The 21,333-nt window shown below is 64.9% G+C and overlaps 3 protein-coding genes across 3 annotated transcripts; 1 reads left to right on the top strand and 2 right to left on the bottom strand.

The window, feature by feature from the left end:
- Nucleotides 1-334: 334 nt before the first annotated feature.
- SSBP4 (single stranded DNA binding protein 4) lies at nt 335-12,772 on the bottom strand. Its single transcript, XM_074528432.1, is given in 18 exon segments — nt 335-757; nt 1,110-1,177; nt 1,180-1,210; nt 2,753-2,781; nt 3,864-3,942; nt 4,066-4,136; nt 4,637-4,691; nt 4,795-4,830; nt 4,946-4,991; nt 5,087-5,154; nt 6,516-6,586; nt 6,686-6,755; nt 6,885-6,944; nt 7,813-7,902; nt 10,084-10,168; nt 10,937-10,998; nt 11,107-11,179; nt 12,563-12,772. Coding segments are annotated over 18 exon segments (1,080 nt in total). The 5' UTR covers nt 12,619-12,772; the 3' UTR covers nt 335-727.
- Nucleotides 12,773-13,359: 587 nt separating this feature from the next.
- On the top strand, nt 13,360-16,484 carry LOC141725320 (leucine-rich repeat-containing protein 25-like). The gene is made up of 3 exons (XM_074528433.1): nt 13,360-14,245; nt 14,405-15,245; nt 15,615-16,484. The coding sequence occupies exons 2-3, from the start codon at nt 14,428-14,430 to the stop codon at nt 15,733-15,735; spliced, it is 939 nt and encodes a 312-aa protein (XP_074384534.1). The 5' UTR covers nt 13,360-14,245; nt 14,405-14,427; the 3' UTR covers nt 15,736-16,484.
- A 1,181-nt stretch (nt 16,485-17,665) lies between these two features.
- On the bottom strand, nt 17,666-20,474 carry GDF15 (growth differentiation factor 15). Its single transcript, XM_074528431.1, has 2 exons — nt 19,253-20,474; nt 17,666-18,583 (listed from the first exon to the last, which is right to left on the bottom strand). Exons 1-2 carry the CDS (start codon nt 19,575-19,577, stop codon nt 17,808-17,810), a joined length of 1,101 nt encoding a protein of 366 aa, XP_074384532.1. The 5' UTR covers nt 19,578-20,474; the 3' UTR covers nt 17,666-17,807.
- Between the last annotated feature and the right edge of the window lie 859 nt (nt 20,475-21,333).

The raw sequence follows: 21,333 nt of genomic DNA, 5'->3' as shown, positions 1-21,333 counted from the left end.
TCCCAAAAAATCCCCCTCCCAACGTGGGGGGGCAAAACACCCCAAAAATGCCCCTTCAGCCCCCCCCCAGTGCTGGACCCCCCCCCCCTCAGCACCGACCCCGCCCTGGAGAGGGGGGGGGCTGCGGATGGGAATGGGGGGGGGGCAATAAATGGGGTCCCAGCCCAGTTTGGGGGTCCCCAGTGCTGGGGGGGGATTCAATAAATGGGGTCCCTGCCCAAAGGGGGGGCTCCCATTGCTGGGAGGGGCATAAATGGGGTCCCAGCGGTTTGGGGGGGGGTCCCCAATGCTTGGGGGAGGGTCCCAGTGCTGGAAAGGAGGGAGGGGAGGGGGCAGCAAATAAGTCCCGTGACTTATTCCTAATCATCATTATTATTTCTTTTTTTTTGTTTTGTTTTTTTTTTTTTTTTTAACTCCCGCGCTTTTTTTCCTGCTCCTTTTTAGTGTTCGTTTGGACAAAAAAAAAAAAACAAAAAACCCCAAAAAATAATTAAAAAAAAATTTAAAAGGGGAGGGGGCGGAACCGGGCGGGGGAAAAGAGGGGGCGCTGAATGGGGGGGGGGGGGCGGGTGACGGGGCGGGTCCGGGGTGTGGGGTGTGTGGTGGGGGGGGGAAATCTGATCATTTGATCATTAAAATTAATGAATTAATTAATTTGTTTTTTTGTGTGTTTTTTTTTCGGTGGCGGGTGAGGGCGGTCTGGCTGTCGGCGGCCTCGGCGCGGGGCTCACACGCTCATTGTCATGCTGGGCGAGTACTATAGAGAGAGCGGAGACACCACAGCGTTATCGGCGGCGCCGGGGCGGGGGGTCCCGGCTCTGGGGATGGGGGGGGGGGGCGCACACACCCAGCGCTGCCCCCCCCGGCGCCGCCCTCCTCATCCTCACACCTCGCTCGGCCAGGGCGCCCCCCCCGCCGCCGCCGCCGCCGCCGCCGCCGATGCCGCCGGTGCCGCCGGTGGGGGTGACACGATTCGGGGCGGGGGTCGCCAGTGCTGCGCTCTGCTCGCCGACCCCCCCCGTCCCCGGCCGCCGCCGCGCCCCCCCCGCGCCCCCCGCCCTCGCCGCCTGCCCCCCGGGGGTGCGCGGGGGTCCCGCCGGGTCCCTTACGCTGTCGCTTTGGAAGGGGTTTAGGAAATTGCTGCTCAGCTCGGCGTCGTCGCGAGGGGTCCCGGGGGGTTGCTCAGGGCCCCCAAATTACTGGGGGAGCTCTGGAGGGAGGGAGGGGGGACAAGAGTTAGTGCGGGTGTGGGGGGGGGGGGGATTAATGGGGGGGGGTGGGAGATGGGGGGTGGTGGGGTGGGGGAATCAGTGGGGGGGGGGGAATAAATGGGGTCACAGTAAATCGTGGGGGGCAAATAAATGGGGTCACAGTAAATAATGGGGGAGCCCAAATAAATGGGGGAACCCAAATAAATGGGGTCACAGTAAATGGGAAACCCAAATAAATGGGGTCACAGTAAATGGGGAACCCAAATAAATGGGGTCACAGTAAATCAGCCCAAATAAATGGGGTCCAAATAAATGGGACCCCAGGACATGGGGGAACCCAAATAAATGGGGTCACAGTAAATGGGGAGCCCAAATAAATGGGGTCACAGTAAATAATGGGGGAGCCCAAATAAATGAGGTCCAAATAAATGGGACCCCAGGACATGGGGGAACCCAAATAAATGGGGGAACCCAAATAAATGGGGTCCCAGAAAATGGGGAACCCAAATAAATGGGGTCACAGTAAATAATGGGGGAGCCCAAATAAATGGGGGAACCCAAATAAATGGGGTCCAAGTAAATAAGACCCCAGGACATGGGGGAACCCAAATAAATGGGGGAACCCAAATAAATGGGGTCCAAGTAAATAAGACCCCAGGACATGGGGGAACCCAAATAAATGGAGGAACCCAAATAAATGGGGTCACAGTAAATAATGGGGGAGCCCAAATAAATGAGGTCCAAATAAATGGGACCCCAGGACATGGGGGAACCCAAATAAATGGGGGAACCCAAATAAATGGGATCCAAGTAAATGGGGGAACACAAATAAATGGGGTCCAAATAAATGGGGGAACCCAAATAAATGCCATCCAAGTAAATTGTGAGGGGGCAATAAATGGGATCCCAAAAATGGGGTGGACACAGGGGAACCCAAATAAATGGAATCCAAATAAATGGGGTGGTCTCAGAACATGGGGGAGGCCAAATAAATGGGGTCCCATTAAATTGTGGGGGGCAATAAATGGGGCCCCAAAAATGGGGTGATCCCAGTATATGGTGAGGGGCAATAAATGGGGTCCCAGTAAATTGTGGGGGGCAATAAATGGGGTCCCAAAAAATGGGGTGGTCCCAGTATATGTGGGAATCCAAATAAATGGGGTCCCCATAAATGGGGTGCGCCCAGCACATGATGAGCCCAAATAAATGGGATCCCAGTAAATGGTGGGGGGCCCAAATAAATGGTGGTCCCAATAAATGAGGGGCCAAAGGCTCCCCAGCACATTTACCCCATAAATGGGGTCCCAGTACATTGGTGGGGGGGCAATCAATGGGGTCCAGTAAATGGGGTGGTCCCAGAATATGGGGGAGTCCCAAAAATGGGATCCCAATGGATGTGGGGGGCTCCCAGTGCATTTAGGGGTTCCCAGTAAAGGGGTCCCAGCACACTGGAGATCCCCAACAAACAGAGCTCCCAGAACATGGGGGACCCCAATAAAGGGGGTGCCAGCGCCGTGGGGGGTCCCAGGGTCCCAGCTCACCTTTGGCAGCCCATCCATGTCCCCGGAGCCTGCCAGGGTGACAGAGGGGCATTAGTGACCCCCAAATTTGTGTGTCCCCAACCCACGTGTGTCCCCAAACTGTGTCCCCCCAATTCTCCATAATCCACATGTCCTTCCCAAACTGTGTGTGTGTTCCCCAGTCCGTGTCCCCAAATCTGTGTGTTCCCCTCAATGTGTGTGTGTCCCCAAATCCGTTTGTGTCCCTAAATCTGTGTCCATGTCCCCATATCCCTGTGTGCGTCCCTAAATGCCTGCCTGTGTCCTAAATGCCTGCCTGTGTCCCCAAATTTATGTCCCCAAATTTCTGTGTCCCCAATCTCTGTCCATGTCCCCAAATCTGTGTGTCCCCAAATCCCCGTTTGTGTCCCCAAATCTGTGTCCATGTCCCCAAATCCCTGTTTGTGTCCCCAAATCCGTGTCCATGTCCCGAAATCCTCATGTGTGTCCCCAAATCTGTGTCCATGTCCCCAAATCCTTGTTTGTGTCCCCCAAATCCATGTCCATGTCCCCAAATCCGCGTCCATGTCCCCAAATCCCTGTTTGTGTCCCAAATCCGTGTCCATGTCCCCAAATCCCTGTGTGTGTCCCCAAATCTGTGTCCGTGTCCCCAAATACCCGTTTGTGTCCCCAAATCCCTGTGTGTGACTCCAAATTTGTGTGTGTCCCCAAATCCTTGTTTGTGTCCCCAAATCCCTGTGTGTGACTCCAAATTTGTGTGTGTCCCCAAATCTGTGTCCATGTCCCCAAATCCTGTTTGTGTCCCCAAATCCGTGTCCATGTCCCCAAATCCCTGTGTGTGCCCCCAAATCCCTGTTTGTGTCCCCAAATCTGTGTCCGTGTCCCCAAATACCTGTTTGTGTCCCCAAATCCCTGTGTGTGTCCCCAAATTTGTGTGTGTCCCCAAATCCTTGTTTGTGTCCCCAAATCCGCGTCCATGCCCCCAAATCCCTGCGTGCGCCCCCTCAATCCATTCCCCCCTCCCACCCCCGTGCCCCCCCTGCTTCAGGAGCCCACCCAGGCTCAGAAGGAGCCCCAATCCCCCCGGGTTTGGGACTGTGGGGTCCCTGCTGTCCCCAGGGCTGTCACCCACCTAAGGAGCCGTTCATGTGGTGCGGCTCCATGGCGCTCATCCCGCCCAGGGGCCCCTCGGCTCCGGGCCCCATGGGGAACTGCAAGGGAAACAGGGGGGGGCTGAGGGAGGCTGGGGGACCCCCAGGGACCCCCGAGGGACCCCCAGCCCCGTCCCCAGCCCTGTGTCCCCTCCCCAGCCCCGTGTCCCCTCCATGGCTCACGTTGGGCCGGCTCCCCGCGGGTCCCATGGGGTTCATCATGGTGTACATGTTCTCGCTGGAGTTGGTGGAGTCTGGGGGGGACAGCACACGAGGGGGGGGTGAGTGTGGCACCCCCAGATCCCACTTATAGCCCCCAGTCACAGTCACATTCCCCAGATCCCAGTTATAGCCCCAAATCACAATCACACCCCAAAAATCCCACTTATAGCCCCATATCCCTATCACACCCCCCAAATCACAATCACACCTCCCAAATCACAATCACACCCCCACAAACCTCACTTATAGCCCCAAATCCCACTCAGACTCTCCCAAACCCCACTTTTGCCCCCAAATCCCAATCACACTCCCCCAAATCACAATCACGCCCCCAAATCCCACTCACATACCCAAAAATACCACTTATACCCCCAAATCCCATTCACGACCCCCCAAATCCCACTCACACTCCCCAAATCCCACTTCTACTGCCAAATCCCACTCACACATCCAAAAATCCCACTCATACCCCGCCAAGTCCCCACTGACACCCCCCAAAATCCCACTCATACCCCCCAATCCCCTCACTCACCTCCGGGGCTGGGCAGGATGGGGGTACCAGGGGGCCCACCGCCCCCAGGAGGGCCCTGGAAGGGAAAAGGAAAAGAGGAAAAATGGGGGGTGGGTTTGGGGGGGGGTCACAGGGTCACTGCAGCCCCCCTGTTCCCAGCACTGCACCCCAATACTCACCACGTAATTGCCAGGGGATGAGGAGGAGTAGGCAATCTGGGGGGGACAAAGGGGAGTCAGAACAGGGGGGACACGGGGGAAACACCCCGATAGGACCCCCCCACCCCAAGGTATCTCCCCCTCCCCAAAATCCCCAAAATCCCAAACTTACGGAGTTGGCGTTGGGGTTGGGCCAGGGCCCGCGGCCACCGGGACCCCTGGGAAGGCAATGGGGACAGTGAGGGGGGGTCCTGCCGGGCCCGAGGCTCCCCCCACGCTGGGGGGGCTATGGGGGGGGGCATGGGGGTCTTACATGTTCATGGTGGGCATCCCAGGGCCGGCCAGAGAGCTGGGGGGGGGACGCATCCCGCTGCCGTAGCTCTGTGGGACGGAGGGGTCAGCGGGGCTGGGACACCCCAGCACTGTCCCCACCCTGTATCCCTGTCCCCATCCTGTATCCCTGTCCCCACCCTATATCCCTGTCCCCATCCTGTATCCCTGTCCCCATTCCTGTCCCCACCCCTGTATCCCTGTCCCCATCCTGTATCCCTGTCCCCATCCTGTACCCCTGTCCCCACCCTGTATCCCTGTCCCCATTCCTGTCCCCACCCCTGTATCCCTGTCCCCATCCTGTACCCCTGTCCCCACCCTGTATCCCTGTCCCCACCCTGTACCCCTGTCCCCACCCTGTATCCCTGTCCCCACCCTGTACCCCTGTCCCCACCCTATATCCCTGTCCCCACCCTGTACCCCTGTCCCCATCCTGTATCCCTGTCCCCATCCCCGTCCCCATCCTGTACCTCTGTCCCCATCCTGTATCCCTGTCCCCATTCCTGTCCCCACCCTGTACCCCTGTCCCCATCCTGTACCCCTGTCCCCATCCTGTATCCCTGTCCCCACCCCTATATCCCTGTACCCATCCTGTATCCCTGTCCCCATCCTGTATCCCTGTCCCCACCCTGTACCCCTGTCCCCATTCCTGTCCCCATCCTGTACCCCTGTCCCCACCCTGTATCCCCGTCCCCACTCTGTACCCTTGTCCCCATCCCCACTGTGACCTCCACCCTGTCCCCAAAAGCCATCCCCATCCCCACAGCCCCATTCCCTGCCCCTGTTACCCCCATCCTTGTCCCCACCCACGTCCTTATTCTCGTTTCCCTGTCCCCATCCCTTTATCCCCATTCCTGTCCCACTTCACCCACCTCCATTCCCGTCACCCTGTCCCTGTAACCACTTCCACCCCTGCACCCCTGACTCTGCCCTATCCCAGTACCCCAGTACCCCATTATCCCAGTACCCCATCATTCCAGTACCCCATTATCCCGTTATCCCCATATCCCAGTACCCCAATATGCCCATATCCCATTATCCCTGTATCCCATTATTCCATTATCCCAGTAACCCCATATCCCATCATTCCATCATCCCAGTATCCCATTATCCCAACATCCCAGTACCCCATTATCCCAGGACCCGATTATCCCATCATCCCAGCACCCCAGTATCCCAGTATCCCATCATCCCAGTACCCCATTATTCCATTATCCCAGTACCCCATTATCCCAGTATCCCATTAATCCATTTTCCCATTATCCCAACATCCCAGTACCCCACTATCCCACTATCCCAGTACCCCATTATCCCATCCCTGTATCCCCCACTATCCCAGTACCCCAGTCCCCCCCAATCCCAGTACCCCCCTACCCCACCATCCCAGTCCCCCCATCCCATTGTCCCCGTACCTGCGGCCCCATGGCGGCCATGCCTCGGGGGGGGTTCATGCGCTGCATCGGGCCCCCCATGCCGGGATGCCCTGCACAGAGGGGGGAGCCGTGAGACCCCCAGAGCCCCCCCGAACCCCCACTCTGGGCTCTGGGGGGGGCTCAGGGACCCCGGGGGACCCCAGACTCACCCTGAGCCCGCGCAGCCGGGTCCATGGCGTTGGGCAGCAGCGGCTGCGAGCCGGGAACACCCACGGGGGGCTGCAGGGAGAGAGGGGGGACAGCGGGTCAGGGGGCTGGGGAGGGGCTGCACCCCTTTATTTGGGTGCCCCCCTTTGTTTGGGTGCCCCCCGTTATTTGGGGAGGGGGCTCCGGCAGTGACCGCCTCACCTGGTTGGGCATCCGGAGCGGGGGCCGGGGGCCGCCGGGGTACCGGGGGGACATGAAAGGCTGCAGGAGAGAGAAAGGGGGGTTTGGGGGGTCAGCTGGGGTTTGGGGGGGTCGGTGTCACCATGGGGGGGTCTGGGGGGGCTATGACCCCTGGGAGGGGCTGTGGGGACACGGGGGGAGGCTGTGCCATGGTGGAGGTGTGATCCCCCCACCCCCCAAAACCCGCTGAGGACACACGGACACACAGGACACACTGACAAACAGGACACACGGACACACAGGACACACAGGATACATGGGACACAGACACACAGGACACACACGGACACAGGACACACGGACAGACAGGACACACGGACACACAGACACATGGACAAACAGGACACACGGACACACGGACACACACAGGACACACACACAGACACATGGACAAACAGGACACATGGACACACGGATGCACAGGACACACAGGATACATGGGACACAGACACACGGACACACGGACACACGGACACACACACACAGACACACGGACACACACAGGACACACGGACACACGGACACACACAGGACACACAGACACACGGACACAGCGACACAGGACACACGGACACATGGACACACACAGGACACACACACACACGGACACACACACAGACACACGGACACACACAGGACACACACACAGACACTTGGACAAACAGGACACATGGACACACAGATGCACAGGACACACAGGACACATGGGACACAGACACACGGACACACACAGGACACACACACAGACACACAGGACACACGGACACACAGTCACACGGACACACAGACACACGGACACACACAGGACACACACAGGACACACGGACACACGGACACACAGGCACACAGGACACACGGACACACACAGGACACACGGACACACGGATACCTGGAAGAAGGCGGGGGGCACGGGACCCCCGGCCATGCCGTCCCCGGGGGGCAGGTTCCCCATCACCGGGCTGGGCGCTGCCGCCGCGCTCTGCGGGCACAGACAGACAGACGGACGGACGGCTCAGAGCGGGGCCGGGGGGTCCCCATCGCCCCCCGTGCAGCTCCGAGCCCGGGGCCCCGCTCTGCCCGGGCCGGGGGGAGCTGTAAAGGGAAGGAATGCGGCGCTTTCCGCTCCTCCGGCCCGGCCCCGGCGCCACAAATGGTTCCAATTTGGAGCACGGAGGGGAAGGGGGGGACCCCGCGCTGCCCCCGCCGCCCGGGGGGCCCCAAGCCCCCCAAGGCCGGCGGGGATGGGGGGCCCGAGGTGCTTGCAGGGATGGCAGTACCCGTGTGATGGGGACAGCGATGGCCATGGTGACACCTGGGACACGGGTGGCACCCAGGGCTGGTGGCACTGAGCGCCCAGGGATGGGGTCTGTGCCCTACAGGGGGGTCCTGGGGGGGTCCCAGGGCTGTGTCCCCTCCTGGGGACCCCCCCGACACAGCCTCAGGGCCAGGCTGGGGTCACTGCAGCCCCCGGGGGTGACAGCGCTGTCCCCCCATGGCAGGGACCCAACGGGGCCCCCCCGGCCCCCCCGGCTGGTGATGCTCAGCACAGTTGCCATGGCAACAGGTGGGGGAGCTGCGGCTCCTCCTGCGGGCTCAAGGTCAGCAGGGAGGAATTGGGGTGGGGGGGACACGTGGGGGGGGTTTGGGGGCTGCTCCCCCCTCGAGGAGACCCCAGACCCCGCTGGGGGGCAGCTGCTGCCATACCCACCCCAATAGCTGAGCACAGGCTGGGCCCCCCCAGTTCTATGGGGGATGCTCTGGGGGTCCCGACATGCCTGGTGGGAACATGAGGGGACCCCAGCTCCACGCTGGGACCCCCAGCTCAGCCCAGCCGGGCACTGGGAGGGGGGCACGGCTGTGTGGGGCACCCAGCGGGTGCGGGGGCGCCCGGGGCTCCCCCAGCCCTGGCAGGCTGCAGTGCCATGGCAACGTGGCCTGACCCGCGCCGTGTCCCCGGCGTCACCGGCACCGCACCGGCAGCAGCCTCATTAATTCCGGCATGGAAATCAGGAACCGGCTCTGCGCAGCCACAGGGCCGGGGGCGGCGGGAGGGGATGGGGAGGGGTCCTGCTGCAGCCCCCGCGGCGCCAGCGCGGCCCCACAGGGCCCACGGGAACCCACGGGAACCCACGGGACCCCACAGGAGCCCACGGGGGTCAGGGGATTCCTGGGGGCAGGGGATCCACGGGGGCCCTGCAGGGTCCCGAGTGCAGGGGGCACCGAGGGTCCTGCAGCCCACAGAGTCCCCCCATGGCACCGTGGGTGTCCCCCCATGGACAGGGACCCTACTCTGCACCCTGCATCCCATGGGGGCATCCTACACGGCACGGCACCCCACATCCTGTGGGGCTGTGGATCCCACAGCACCCTGGAGCAGAATCCCACAGCACCCCACAGCATCCCACAGCATCCCACAGCATCCCACGGCCTCCTGCATCATCCCACAGCATCCTGCATCATCCCGTGGCCTCCTGCATCATCCCACAGCATCCTGCATCATCCCGTGGCCTCCTGCATCATCCCGTGGCCTCCTGCATCCTGTGGCATCCCCATGAGGGCCCAGAGCACCGTGGGCTCCACAGAATCCCACAGAATCCTGCACCCTGTGGGGCTGTGGAACTGTGCATCATCCTGCATCCCGCAGCATCCCACAGCATCCTGTGGGGCACGGATCCTGGATCATCCTGCATCCCACGGGCTCTGCATCCTGCATCACCCTGAACCCCCCAGCATCCCAGCGTGGGGGGGGTCCCACTGAGCCCCAGCCCCGCAGTGACCCCCGGGACCCCGGGTGGGCACAGGGGACACCCCCAGGACCCCGGGTGGGCACAGGGGACACCCCCAGGACCCCGGGTGGGCACAGGGCACACCCCCGGCTGGCACCGTGCCCATGGTATGGGGGAATGGGGGGGGTCCCTGTGCCCTGGGGGGGTGACAGAGGGGGATGGGCACACCAGGGGGGCACAGAGCCCGGCCCCCAGGGATTAACCCCCCCTCAGTGGCACCCTGTGCCACGGGCAATGGGAAATAGGTCAGCCAGAGATCGGGGCTGGCAGGGCAGGAGCCCGGCACGGGGGGGGGTCCCGGCGGTGGGGGGGGGGGTCCCGGCGGGGCGGGGGGGGGTCGGCAGCACACGGACCCCCCCTGGTGAGGCACTCACGTAATCATGGAAGGCTTTGGCCTCGCTGGAATGCTCGCAGGTTTCCCGGCGGTCCGGGGCGGCGCAGTACAGATCCCAGAACACGCTGGGGACAGAACGATGGGGCGCAATGGGGTGGGATGGGGGGCAGACGGTGAGGACCCCCCCCAGTTCACACCCCGACCCCTCCCGCGATCCCCACAGCCCGGGCCCCGCTCCCTCCCTCGGCCGGGGCCTCCCGGGTCTCGGCGCTGCTTTCCCCGCCTGTTTTCCCTGGAAACGGTCGCTACGGCCGGAGCCCAAATTCCTGCGACTTTACATCAGGCACGGCAGCATCCCGCTGCCGTGGGGAGGGGGTCCCTGCCCGCGCCCCCCGCCCCGGGCTGGGGCAGCACGGGGGGCCCTGCCTGTCCCTGGGAGCCCCCCGTGTTTGGGGGTGCTGGCTGGGTGCCAGTTAACCCCCCCTCGCTGTGTGTGCCCCCTCCCCAAATCACCAACTGATCGCTCACTGCCCAGCCCCGAGCCCCCCACCCCACAATTAACGCCCCCCCATCCCCAAGCCCTCCTCGGGGGGCTCTGCGGGGCCCCCCCCAGCGCGGGGGTCCAGCCCCGGGGCCGGGAGCCCCCCCAGCCCCACTCCTGGTGCCAAATTGGATCCATCTGGAGGAGCCGGGCAGGGGGGGCCGCGATGGGAGGGAAAGGGGGGGCCCCAAATCGCTGATGGGGAAAGCAGAGGGGCAGGTTTGTGTTTATGGGGTACGAGGGGATGTGGTGGCACAATGGGGGGGGGAGCAGCTCCCAGACCCCCTCCCAGCCCCTCTGCCATGGGAATGGGGGGGTTCCCCCCTTTCCAACCCCCCAGACCCCCACTCACCACCACCAGGAGTGCAGGAAGCCGGGGGGCTCCCCCAGCGTGATGTTCTTCTCCCATCGGATCTGCGAGGGGGACACGGGGGGTCAGCGCCCCCAGCAGGGATTGAGGGGCTCCAAGACCCCCCCCGGGTGGGATTGGGGGGTCTGGGGGCGCTGCCACCCCCCCCTTACCTCCGACAAGAAGGTCTGGGCGGATTTCTGGGCCCCCACGTGCAGCAGGTACTCGTAGACGTAGAGCGCCAGCCTGGGGGGACAGGAGGGGGACAGGGACAGGGTCAGGGCCCTCCCTGCCACCCCCCCGGTGACACCGCCACCCAACGGACCCCGCGGGACAGCCAGGATGGAGCCCCCCACCCTCAATCAGTGCGGGTTAATGAAGGAGCTTCGATGTCACCCCCCTGAGGGACCCCAGCGGTGACACCGAGTGACTCCCGCCGGTGACAGCGCCGGGGTGGCTCCAGGACAGGTGACACAGCCCACAGGATGTGGCTGGGGCCCGGTGTCCCCGCGGAGCCCCGGGAGCAGGAACGGGACCCGCGGGGGTCGCAGCCCCGGTGGGAGCAGCCCCCGGCCCCAGCAGCGCCCGGGGACAGGCACGGGGAGCGGCGGGCACGGAGCGGGGACCGGGGCCGGCAGCGGCCGCGCAGCATCGGCAGCCCCGGGGCCGTTCCGGTGCCGCTGCCCCCGGGATGGCACGGCCGGGGAGGGCGCCCGGTGCCCTCAGGGATGCTGCGGACCGGGCACATCCCGGCTCCCGGTAGCGCCGGTGCCACCGCGGGGCAGGTGCCCCGGGGGATGGCACAGACCGGGGGCACAGCCCCGCTCACGGCAGCCTCGGAGCGCTCCCGTACCCTGGCGGATGGCAAAGAGCGGGGGGATCAGCCCGGCTCCCGGTGCCTCGGGGGGTGGCACGGTCGGGGAAGGGGCATCCCGGCCGCCGGTGCCCCCGGGGATGCCGCAGACCGGGGAGATCAGCCCGGTGCTCCCGCAGCTCCCGGTGCCCCGAGATGTGGCAATACCCGGGGGCACATCCCGGCTCCCGTTAGCCCGGCGTGATCGCGACTCCCGGTGCCCCGGGGGATGCCACAGACCCCGGCACATCGCAGCTCCCGGTGCCCCGGGGGATGGCACGGATCGAGGGGGATCATCCCGGCTCTCGGTGCCCCGGGAAGCCACGGACCGGGGGGATCATCCCGGTTGCCGGTGCCCCGGGGAATGGCACAGATCGGGGGGAATCATCCGTGCTGCCGGTGCCCCCGCAGCTCCCGGTGCCCCGGGGGATAGCACGGACCGGGGGGATCACCCCGGCTCCCAAAGCCCCGGGGGATGCTACGGATCGGGGGGCTCATCCCGGCTCCCGGTGCCCCGGGGGATGCCGCAGACCGGGGGGCTCATCCCGGCTCCCGGTGCCCGGCTGACCCCCGCCAGCTCCCGCTGCCCCGCGGCTGCCGGTGCTCCCCGGCGGGGCGGGGCCGGGGGGTCCGCCCGCCCCCCGATCTCCCCCCGCTTTTCCCGATCTCTCCCCCCCCCCGTCCCTTCCCGCTCCGTCCCCGCTCCCCCGGCGCCCGCCCCGGCAAAAACTTCCGCGCCCCGGCCGTCCCCCGCCGCCGCCCGGCGCCGCACTCACTTCTCGCGGGCCTGGCCGTCCGAGGGCACGCCGGAGCCCTTGCCCTTGGCGTACATGGCGCGGCGGCGGCTGTCAGCGGCCCCGGGCCCGGCCCCGCGCGGCCCCCGCCGCCCCCGCCGCCCCCGCCGCCATCCCGGCCCGGCCCGGCCCGGCCCCGCCGGCTGCGGCCGCGCGCCCGAGGGGGAGCTTGAAACCGCCGCGCCCCCCCCGCGCGGCTGTTCCGGCAGCGCCGCCACCACCCCCCCCGCGCCGCGCGCCGCGCTTAAAGGGGCGATGGCGGCGGGGGGAGGCGGTGGGGACCGCGTTGAGGAGGGAGGGAGGGAGGGAGCGGGCGGGGAGGGGGACACACGGACACAGACACGGACACCGACACGGGGGGCGAGGGGAGTGGGCGAGGAGGGTCACGGGCACCGCGGGGTGGGCACAGGGGCCACAGGGGGGCGAGGATGGGGCTGGGTGGACGCGGGGACTCGGGGATGAGGAGTGGGCACGGACACGGGGGACACACGAGAGGGGGTGGGCATGGAGGGGCAGGGACACACGGGGGGTCAGGGACACGAGGGGCGTGGGCATCCAGGGAGGGGGCACACGGGGAGTCAGGGACACGAGGGGGTGAGTTAAAGGGGCAGTGACACGAGGGGACACGGGCACGGTGGTCACGCAGGGACACGAGGGGGTGGGCGCGGACACGGCGGGTACAGGGGGTGGACATGTGGCAGGGCGGACACGGACGCGAGGGCCTGGGCACGGAGGGACACGGACAGGAAAGGGTGGGCACGGGCATGAAAGGGTGGACATGGGAGGGGGGACACCGGGGGACACGGGGGACACAGAGGGACACGGATGTGACACGGTGGACGCGGAGGCGATGGGGTGGACTTAAAGGGGCAGCGACACGAGGGGATGGAGACAGGATGGTCATGGAGGGACACGAGGGGCGACCACAGACGCGCGACACAGAGGGACACGGATGTGACAGAGGGACGTGGACACGACGGGGTGGACACATGCGAGGGGTTGGGCATGCGGGGACACGGACACGAGGGGGACACACGGACACGGCGGGGGGACAGACGGAGAGGAATGGGAGCAGGGAGTCACGGAGGGACTCGGACACCAGGGGGCGGACACGGACACTGTGTGACACGGGGGGACACGCTGTGACACGGGGGGACACGATGGGGACACGATGGGGACACGGAGGGACAGGGATGGACACAGGGGGCGGACGTGGAGGGACACGGACACCGGAGGGGGCTCGGACATGGGGAGCGGACCCGAGCACGATGCACTGGGGACACCGAGCTGCAGACACGGGGAGGCGACACCGGGATGGGGACACCCACCCTGCCAGGGGACACAGCCACAGAGTCCCCCGGCTCCCACCCGGCCCCCGGGTCCCCTCACACTCGGGGGGGTCCCTGTGCGGCCGGGGGGGGGGGTCTGAGTGCCCACACGCGTGTCCCCCACCCCTCGGGTCACCGGGGTCACCGGGACACTCAGCCAGTGCCGGGGGATGCTCAACCCCCCAGGAAAGGGCCGGGGGTCTGGCAGGGCTCAGGGGGGCCTGACGTGGGGGTGCTGCCCCCCCCCGGGGCCGGCTACGCCCTGGCAGGGTGACACGGGACAGCCGGACCCGCCTGTTCCTCTTCCCCACACCAGGCAGCAGCGGCCGGAGCGCAGGCGAGTGGGGCTGCGGTGGCTGGGAGGGGGAAGGGGGGCAGGAAATGCCCCGCTGGGACCCCCAGGGGCCCTGGGGTGGGGGCCAGACTGGGCTGCGCTGGTTTGCACTGGGAGGGGCGATCGGTGGCAATGGGGGTCCTGATTCCCGTTTCCCACCAGGCTCCCGCTGCAGTGCAAGGACCATGGAGAACCCCGCGGCCCCGCTGCTGCTGCTGCTGCTGCTCCCCGTGACCCCCATCTTCCTGGTGTCCCCCTGTTTCCCTTTGATGCTGGACATTTCCCCTGAGCTGAACCTGACCAACAGGAGCAGCGGCTGTGCCGAGCTGGACTGGAGCCCGTTCCGGGGGCACCAGCGGCTGCTGCTGGGCCACAACGGCATCGAGGCCCTGAGCCCCTCGGCCCGCCTGGGCCCGCAGCTGGAGGAGCTGGACCTGGCCGAGAACCGGCTGCGGGAGCTGCCCCGCGGCTTCTTCAGCAACGCCACGGCCCTGCGGGTCCTGCGGCTGGAGGGGAACCCGCTGCCCGCCGTGCCCGCCGCCGCCTTCCAGCCCTCGCTGCGCTCGCTCAGCGTGTCCTGCAGCTGCGACGTGCTGGGCACCGTCCTGGAGCCCTGTGCCCGCGGGGGCATCCTCTGCCAGTGCCTCACCCCGCACGGGCATCCCTTCAACGCCACGGAATTCCACCGCCGCGAGTGCGGCCCGGGCGCGGGGCTGGTGGCCGCGCTGGTGGCCGGGCTGGTGGCCGCGGTGGCCGCGCTGGCGGCAGCGGCGGTGGCCGCGCTTTGGTACCGGCGGAGGAGAGCGGCGGCCGCGGTGGGCGGCGGGGGACGGGGGGAGCAGGACCCCGCTGGAAGCGCCCGCCAGCCCCGCTACATCAGCCGCGACACCGGGAGCGCCGATGCCAGCGACGGGCCCGACTACGAGAACGTCTTCGTGAGCCCCGGCACGGCCCCGGCTGCCGGGCAGGGATTGGCACGGGCGTGGCAGGAGCCGCGCTACAGGTGAGGCTCCGGCACCGGGAATGGGCGTTCCGGGAGTGTTCCACCCCCTCCCTGCGCTGCTGTGCCCGGATGGGTTTGTTCTGCCCTATCCGGCCTCATCCTGCTCCATCCTGGGCTGAACCTGACATTGCATCCATGCCTTTACATCCCATCCATCCCTTTACATCCCTTTACATCCATCCCATCCAACCCTTTACATTCCCATCCCATCCCTTTACATCCATCCATCCATCCATCCATCCATCCATCCATCCATCCCATCCCATCCCATCCCATCCCATCCCATGTCACCCCATGCTGTTCCATCCCATCCTGCTCACCTTTCCCACCGTTCCCACCCGTCCCACCGGTGCCATTCCCTGTCCCCAGCCCCCAGGTCCTGCTGCACGAGGATTATTTCCTGGAGAGCACGGCCGATCCCGGGGACCAGCCCATCTACGCCAACACCCTGGGCCCCAGCGAGGACATCTACCTCACTCCTGACCCGTGAGGGGCTGGGGGGACACCGGGGGACACCGGGGGGACCCTCTGTGTCCCTTTCCCCCGGCGCAGAGGGGACAGGGACATTCCCCACGTGCGGTTCCCACGCACATCCTGCGGCAGCGCCTTTTGCGGGTTTTTTCGGGTTTTTTGGCAGCCCCAGCTCGCTCCTTCGCCCCAGTTCTCAGGCGGGGGTGGGGGCTGAGCTGACATTTCCTCCCGGGGCAGCGGCCACCGACCGCGGGGACGCCTCGGCCGCATCCGCCGGCAGCGGCACCGGAGCGGCGGGGCCGGGGCGCGCCCGGGGCCGGCGGGAGCGGCGGGGCTGACCGCGGCCTCGGCTTCCCCTTTCGAGCCCAGGGAGAGCTCGCCCCGGGCCGGGCTGGCGGTTGGGGACATCCGGTGCCACCTGCTCAATCTTCTCCTGCTAAATCTGCTGCTTTGGGGAACAAGAAAAATCTCCTTTTTTAATCCTCCTGGTGAGACCCACGGGGACACAGGGACCCCATGGCTCGTCTGGGTGTCCCCCCAGGGACCCCATGGCTCGTCTGGGTGTCCCCCCAGTCCCTGGGAGGCTTCAGAGTGCCCCATTAAATGGTTGAATTATCTCTCATTACCCGCGTAGCTCGTGGTCTGTGGGAAGCCCTGGGCAGGACGTGGGGTTTGCCTGGGGGTCCCAGAGTCTGTGTCCCCAAAGTGGGGGTCCCAAGGGAGCTTGTGTCCCCAAACTGGGGATATCAAGGGGGAGACCCTCAGGAATTCGTGTCCCCAAAGTGGGGGTCCCAAGGGGGGAGACCCTCAGGATCTCGTGTCCCCAAAGTGGGGGTCCCAAGGGACCCAGAGCCAGGTCTCTCCAGTCCCTGTCCCCAGAGAAGCCATCTCAGCTTGCATCCCCCAATCCCGGGCCCCCAAAATCTTCATCCCAGAGCTCCCCCTTTCCCCCTGCCCCAAGGTCCCCAGCAGGAGCCGCTGAGCCCAGGCCAGCCCCAGATCACGCTGGAACAGGGGACAGAAAGGAGCTGTGACAGCAGAGCCACCCCATGGGGAGGCCTTGGGGACACCGTGGGTGCCACCGAGCTCCCGGGGGGGCTCCCCCATCCCTTTGGAGGCACCTGGGAACGGGGCAATGGTCACTCCCAGGGGTCAGAGCAGGGCCCAGAGCCCTTCCCAAGGACACAAACAGCCCAAAGGTCTCTGGGAGCAGTGCCCAGGCATTACTCACCTGCTGGCACTGGAAACCCCTGGGGATTTACCAGCAAATCCACGTGGAGGCAGATCCCAGGGGAGCTGGGGGTCCTGGCAGAGCCCCCCAGGTGTGCAGGAGGAGCAACAGAACCCCTGTTACAATCACTTTATTCATTGTTATTACATCCTTTGGGTTTTATGGAAATATATAAAATAGAAAAATCACAAAAGCCCCTCCATCTTTCCCCCCCTAAAAAAGGGATATTTTGCTATAAAATACAATAAGTTAGAAATAAATAACTGGGTTGCATAAATAAGTCTCTGAGCAAAGAGGGTTTGGAGTGGGACATGGACACCTGGGCACAGACCCACCCCAGCCCATCGGGGGTCTCTTGGGTGGGAAGGACCCACCTGCTCAATAAAATATGGATTTAAATTGGAGAAGAGACAGAGGAATCAGTTCTTTTGGTAGAGAGGTCACAACTGGAGATGCTGGGGCTGGGCTGGGTGGCAGAGCTGGGGACCCCAGGGCTGAAGCAGAGCCAGGTCTGGTTGGAGTCACTTGGTGCCATGGGATCTGGATTTTGGGGATGCTGATGCTGGAGAGCCCATGGCTGAGTGGATCCAGGGCTGGTGTGGAGTCACTTGGTGCCACAGGATCTGGATTTGGGGATGCTGGAGCTGAGCTCAGGGTGCCACAGGATCTGGATTTTGGGATGCTGACAGTGGAAACTCCATGGCTGAGTGGATCCAGGGCTGGAGATGAGTAATTCAGTGCCACAGGATGAGGATTTTGGGATGCTGGAGCTGAGCTCAGGGTGCCCCAGGACGTGGATTTCGCGATGCTGGAGCTGCCAGGATGGCTGTGCCCCCCCGGGATGGGCACAGCTGCAGCTGTCAGGCACAGTGGCACCCGGTGACCAGCATGTCCTCGAAGAGGGTGGACACCAGCCTGCCCTGGCCGTCCAGGTGCATCAGCACCATGGGGTCGTAGCCGGCGGGGACGCAGCAGGGAGGAGGGGCCGCCTTGGACAGCGAATGCACCCGGGACTGGATCTGGGCGTGCATGCTGGCCGGTTTGTAGTTGTGCGGGCAGGAGCCCTCGCAGAACCGCATGTGGTAACTGCTGGGCGCCACCACCCAGTCGGCCCAGCCGATGTCCTGGAAGGAGACCCGGAGCGACTTCAGGCAGCACCTCCCGTCGCCCTTCCCGCACTCCTCCTGCAGCCCCCGGGCTCTCCTGGCCGCCCGGGCCGGTTTCTCCAGGGTTTGCACCTCCAGCTCCAGCGTTTCCCCCTCGGAGGTGGCCAGCGCTGCCGAGACGTCGGTGCTGAACTCCAGCTGCAGGCGCAGCGAGGGCTCGGGCCCGGCCAGCCAGGGCCGGATGGCTCCTGTCAGGTCCAGAATGAGGGAATCCTGCAGATCCTGGCTCTGCAGCACCTGAGCGGAGCCCCCAGCCCCCGGCAGGGCGGAGATGGTGACACGAGGTGGCACCGAGGCGCCGGGAGGGGACAGCGGCTGCCGGAGGAGCTTCAGCTCCGCCCGCACCACGCGGAGCTGCCGCTGGAAATCGGCGGTGCGGGACAGCAGCAGGTGGTAGCGGTGGGGACCGAGGGGCTCCCGCTGTCCCTGCGCGTCCCGGTGTCCCTCGGGGATGTCCAGCCAGGGCAGCACTGCGGGGACAGAGGTGACAGCTGATGTAAGAGACAGGAATTCCTCATCAGCCCAGCCTTGGGATCAGCTCCGGCCTTTGCTTGCGGGGAATCACCCACAGCCTGAGGGGTGCTGGAAATTCCGACATCCCATCCATTCCTGGCTGGAGCGTGTCAGCTCTCCCGGTGCCAGAAAAGGCGTCCCAGGACCCACCGGAGCACCCCCGCCCACCCCGACCGTCCCCAGCCAGCCCAAGGAGCAGGAGGAATTATTTAAATCAATTTAAATTTTAATATAAATTAACTTATTTAATTATTTAAATCCCCCCTCCCAGACGCAGATAAACCCCCAAACTGGAGCTGAAGCTGGTGATCGGGGGGATGGCGCCCCACTTCCCCCTCCCGCTCACCCCCAAACCCCTCCAGCCGCACCCCGAGCCCCGAGCCGGCTGTTTAAATATTCCATCCCCAACCCCGCTGATTTTTTGTGGTTTTAGGCAAAGCGGCTCCGGCGCGGCTCCTCCCCAGTTCCAGGGCGAAGGAAGGAGCGGGACAAGGATGAGCGCGGCACGGTGCTGCATGCCCGGTCATGTCCCGGGACAGCGGGGTGACATTCCCGAGGCCGGGACACGCTGGGACATGTGGGGGGCCATGAGGGCCGGGGGGTGACACCGAGCCGCGGCCACTTACAGGTGGGGGTCAGGCGGTGCAGCCTGGGCACGGCTTCCTCCCCTTCCTCCTCCTCCTCCTCCTCCCGGCTCCGGTTGCCCGCCAGCTCCGCCGCTGCCCTCCGGTAGAGCCGCTGCGCTCTCTGGATGCTCTCCGGGTCCGGCCGGTGCCGGATGGCGGGGGGAGCCGCCATCCCCAGCCGCTCCAGGATCGCCTTTTTGACGGCCTCCAGCTGCAGCCTGTCCTGGTCCCACGCGTGGGGCCGGCAATGCGCGGCCCGCAGCAGCAGCAGGAGCTGCAGGCAGGTGAGGGCGGCGATCCGCGGCATCGCTCCGCTCATGAGCATCCTGCAGGAATCCGGGGCAGGATTCCCAGCTCCTCTGCAAGGGCCGGACGTGCTGCTGCCGGCGGGGCTGGCGGGGGAATGAATGAAGAGGAGCAGACCTGACTTTATAGGAGCCGAACTTTGCCCGCCCTCCCCCGAGGGTGACGCCGGAGAGAACTCCCAGCAGGAATTTCTCCTCTCCTCTCCTCTCCGCTGGGGTTTCCGACAGCAGCTCCGAGAGAGCTGCGGCGGGTGATGTCTAAGCTGGTTTGCAGCTGCGGAGATTTAAAAAAATAATCTGGAATATTCCTTTTCATGCCCAAACATTTCCCTTCTACCTGCGGTTCTCCCCAGGGATGGCGCGGCTCGGGGAATGTCCTGGGGGTGATGGAGAGGGGATGAGGTGCGGGGCGGGAGCATCCCAAGCACGGGTTTGCCATCCTCGCATCCCCAGCCACCTCTCCTGGCCTGTTATCGAGTGGCTGTTATCGCGATCCGCGGGTCGGGTCGCGGTTATCGCGATCCGCCCCTTCCCAAAATCCCGGGAGAGCGGGGATGGGGCGGGCGGGCGGAGCGGGGGGAGAACCGGACCGGACCTCGTTCCACCGGCCAGGTGAGGTCGGGGGATGGCTCCGGTGAGCTCGGATCCTTCTGAGGCAACCGAGGCCGGGGTTACGTCATCCCGAAGGGCGGCAGCCGGGATGGAGCCGGGCACGCCGGTGGCACGGAGCCAGCGGGGCCGCGTGTGCCGGGCCGAGCCGTGCCAGAGCGGGGCTGGGCAGGGGAATCCAGGCTGGGAACGACCCCCGGGGGCCGGCACGGCACCGCCCCTCTCCCCGCTGCTCCTCAGGGATGCTTGGAGCAGGAAAGCGTGAGCGGAGGGATGAGGAGCTGCCGGTGGCGGCAGGAAACGGGCCGGGCCCCCGGGGCAGGCGAGGCCATTCCCGGTGTCCCGAGGTCCGTCCGAGCGCCCGGGCTCTGGCTGTGCTCCCGCCAGAGGAACGGGCGCTAATCCCGTGATTTAGGCTGCTTGTCCCGCTCCAATCCCGTGATTTAGGGTTGCTTGTCCCGCTCCAATCCCGTGATTTACGGCTGTTTGTCCCCGCTCCTCCGCCGGACTCGCTCCAGCCCTGCCCCGGCTTTTCTCACCCGGGTTCTCAAGGGGTTGCCTGAGGCAAAGCCTAAACCACGGGAGAAGTTTCACCCTAAAACACGGGAAAGAAATTTCACCCTAAAACACGGGGAGAAGTTGCACCCTAAAACATGGGAAGGATTTTCACCCTAAAACACGGGAAAGAAATTTCACCCTAAAACATGGGAGAAGTTTCACCCTAAAACACGGAAAGGAGAAGTCAGTCTGGATGACCAGGGTCATGTGGAGGGGATTGCCCTGCTCTGGATCCGTCCTTGCAGCAGGATGGGTGAGGAGGAGCAGGAATCCCCCAGGCCCCCTCCCCATTTCCCTGCTTTTCCCTTCCCACCCTGGAAGGAAACCCCGCCTGTGGCTCACAGGGACACCTCGGGTTTGTCTCCAGGGTTTTATCCCGTTTTATCACCCATCACCCTCCAGCAGCTGGGCAGGGATGAGCTCCCCTCCTGGAGCACCTTCCCACAGGGAATTCCCTGAGCCCCGAGCCTGCTGTGATTCCTCCCCCAGGGATTTCATCATCCGGGGAGATTGAAGCGTTCCAGCCCCCCAAATCCAGGGGGAAAGGAGAGGGAGCATCACCCCAGGAGGGCACAAGGGCAGAACCACCACACCACGCACCATCCCTCC

The sequence above is a fragment of the Zonotrichia albicollis genome, chromosome 29 (assembly GCF_047830755.1).
Source record: "Zonotrichia albicollis isolate bZonAlb1 chromosome 29, bZonAlb1.hap1, whole genome shotgun sequence".
Lineage (NCBI taxonomy): Eukaryota > Metazoa > Chordata > Aves > Passeriformes > Passerellidae > Zonotrichia > Zonotrichia albicollis.
The sequence above is the reverse complement of the archived record's forward strand: the minus strand, read 5'-3'. Positions and strand labels throughout refer to the sequence as shown.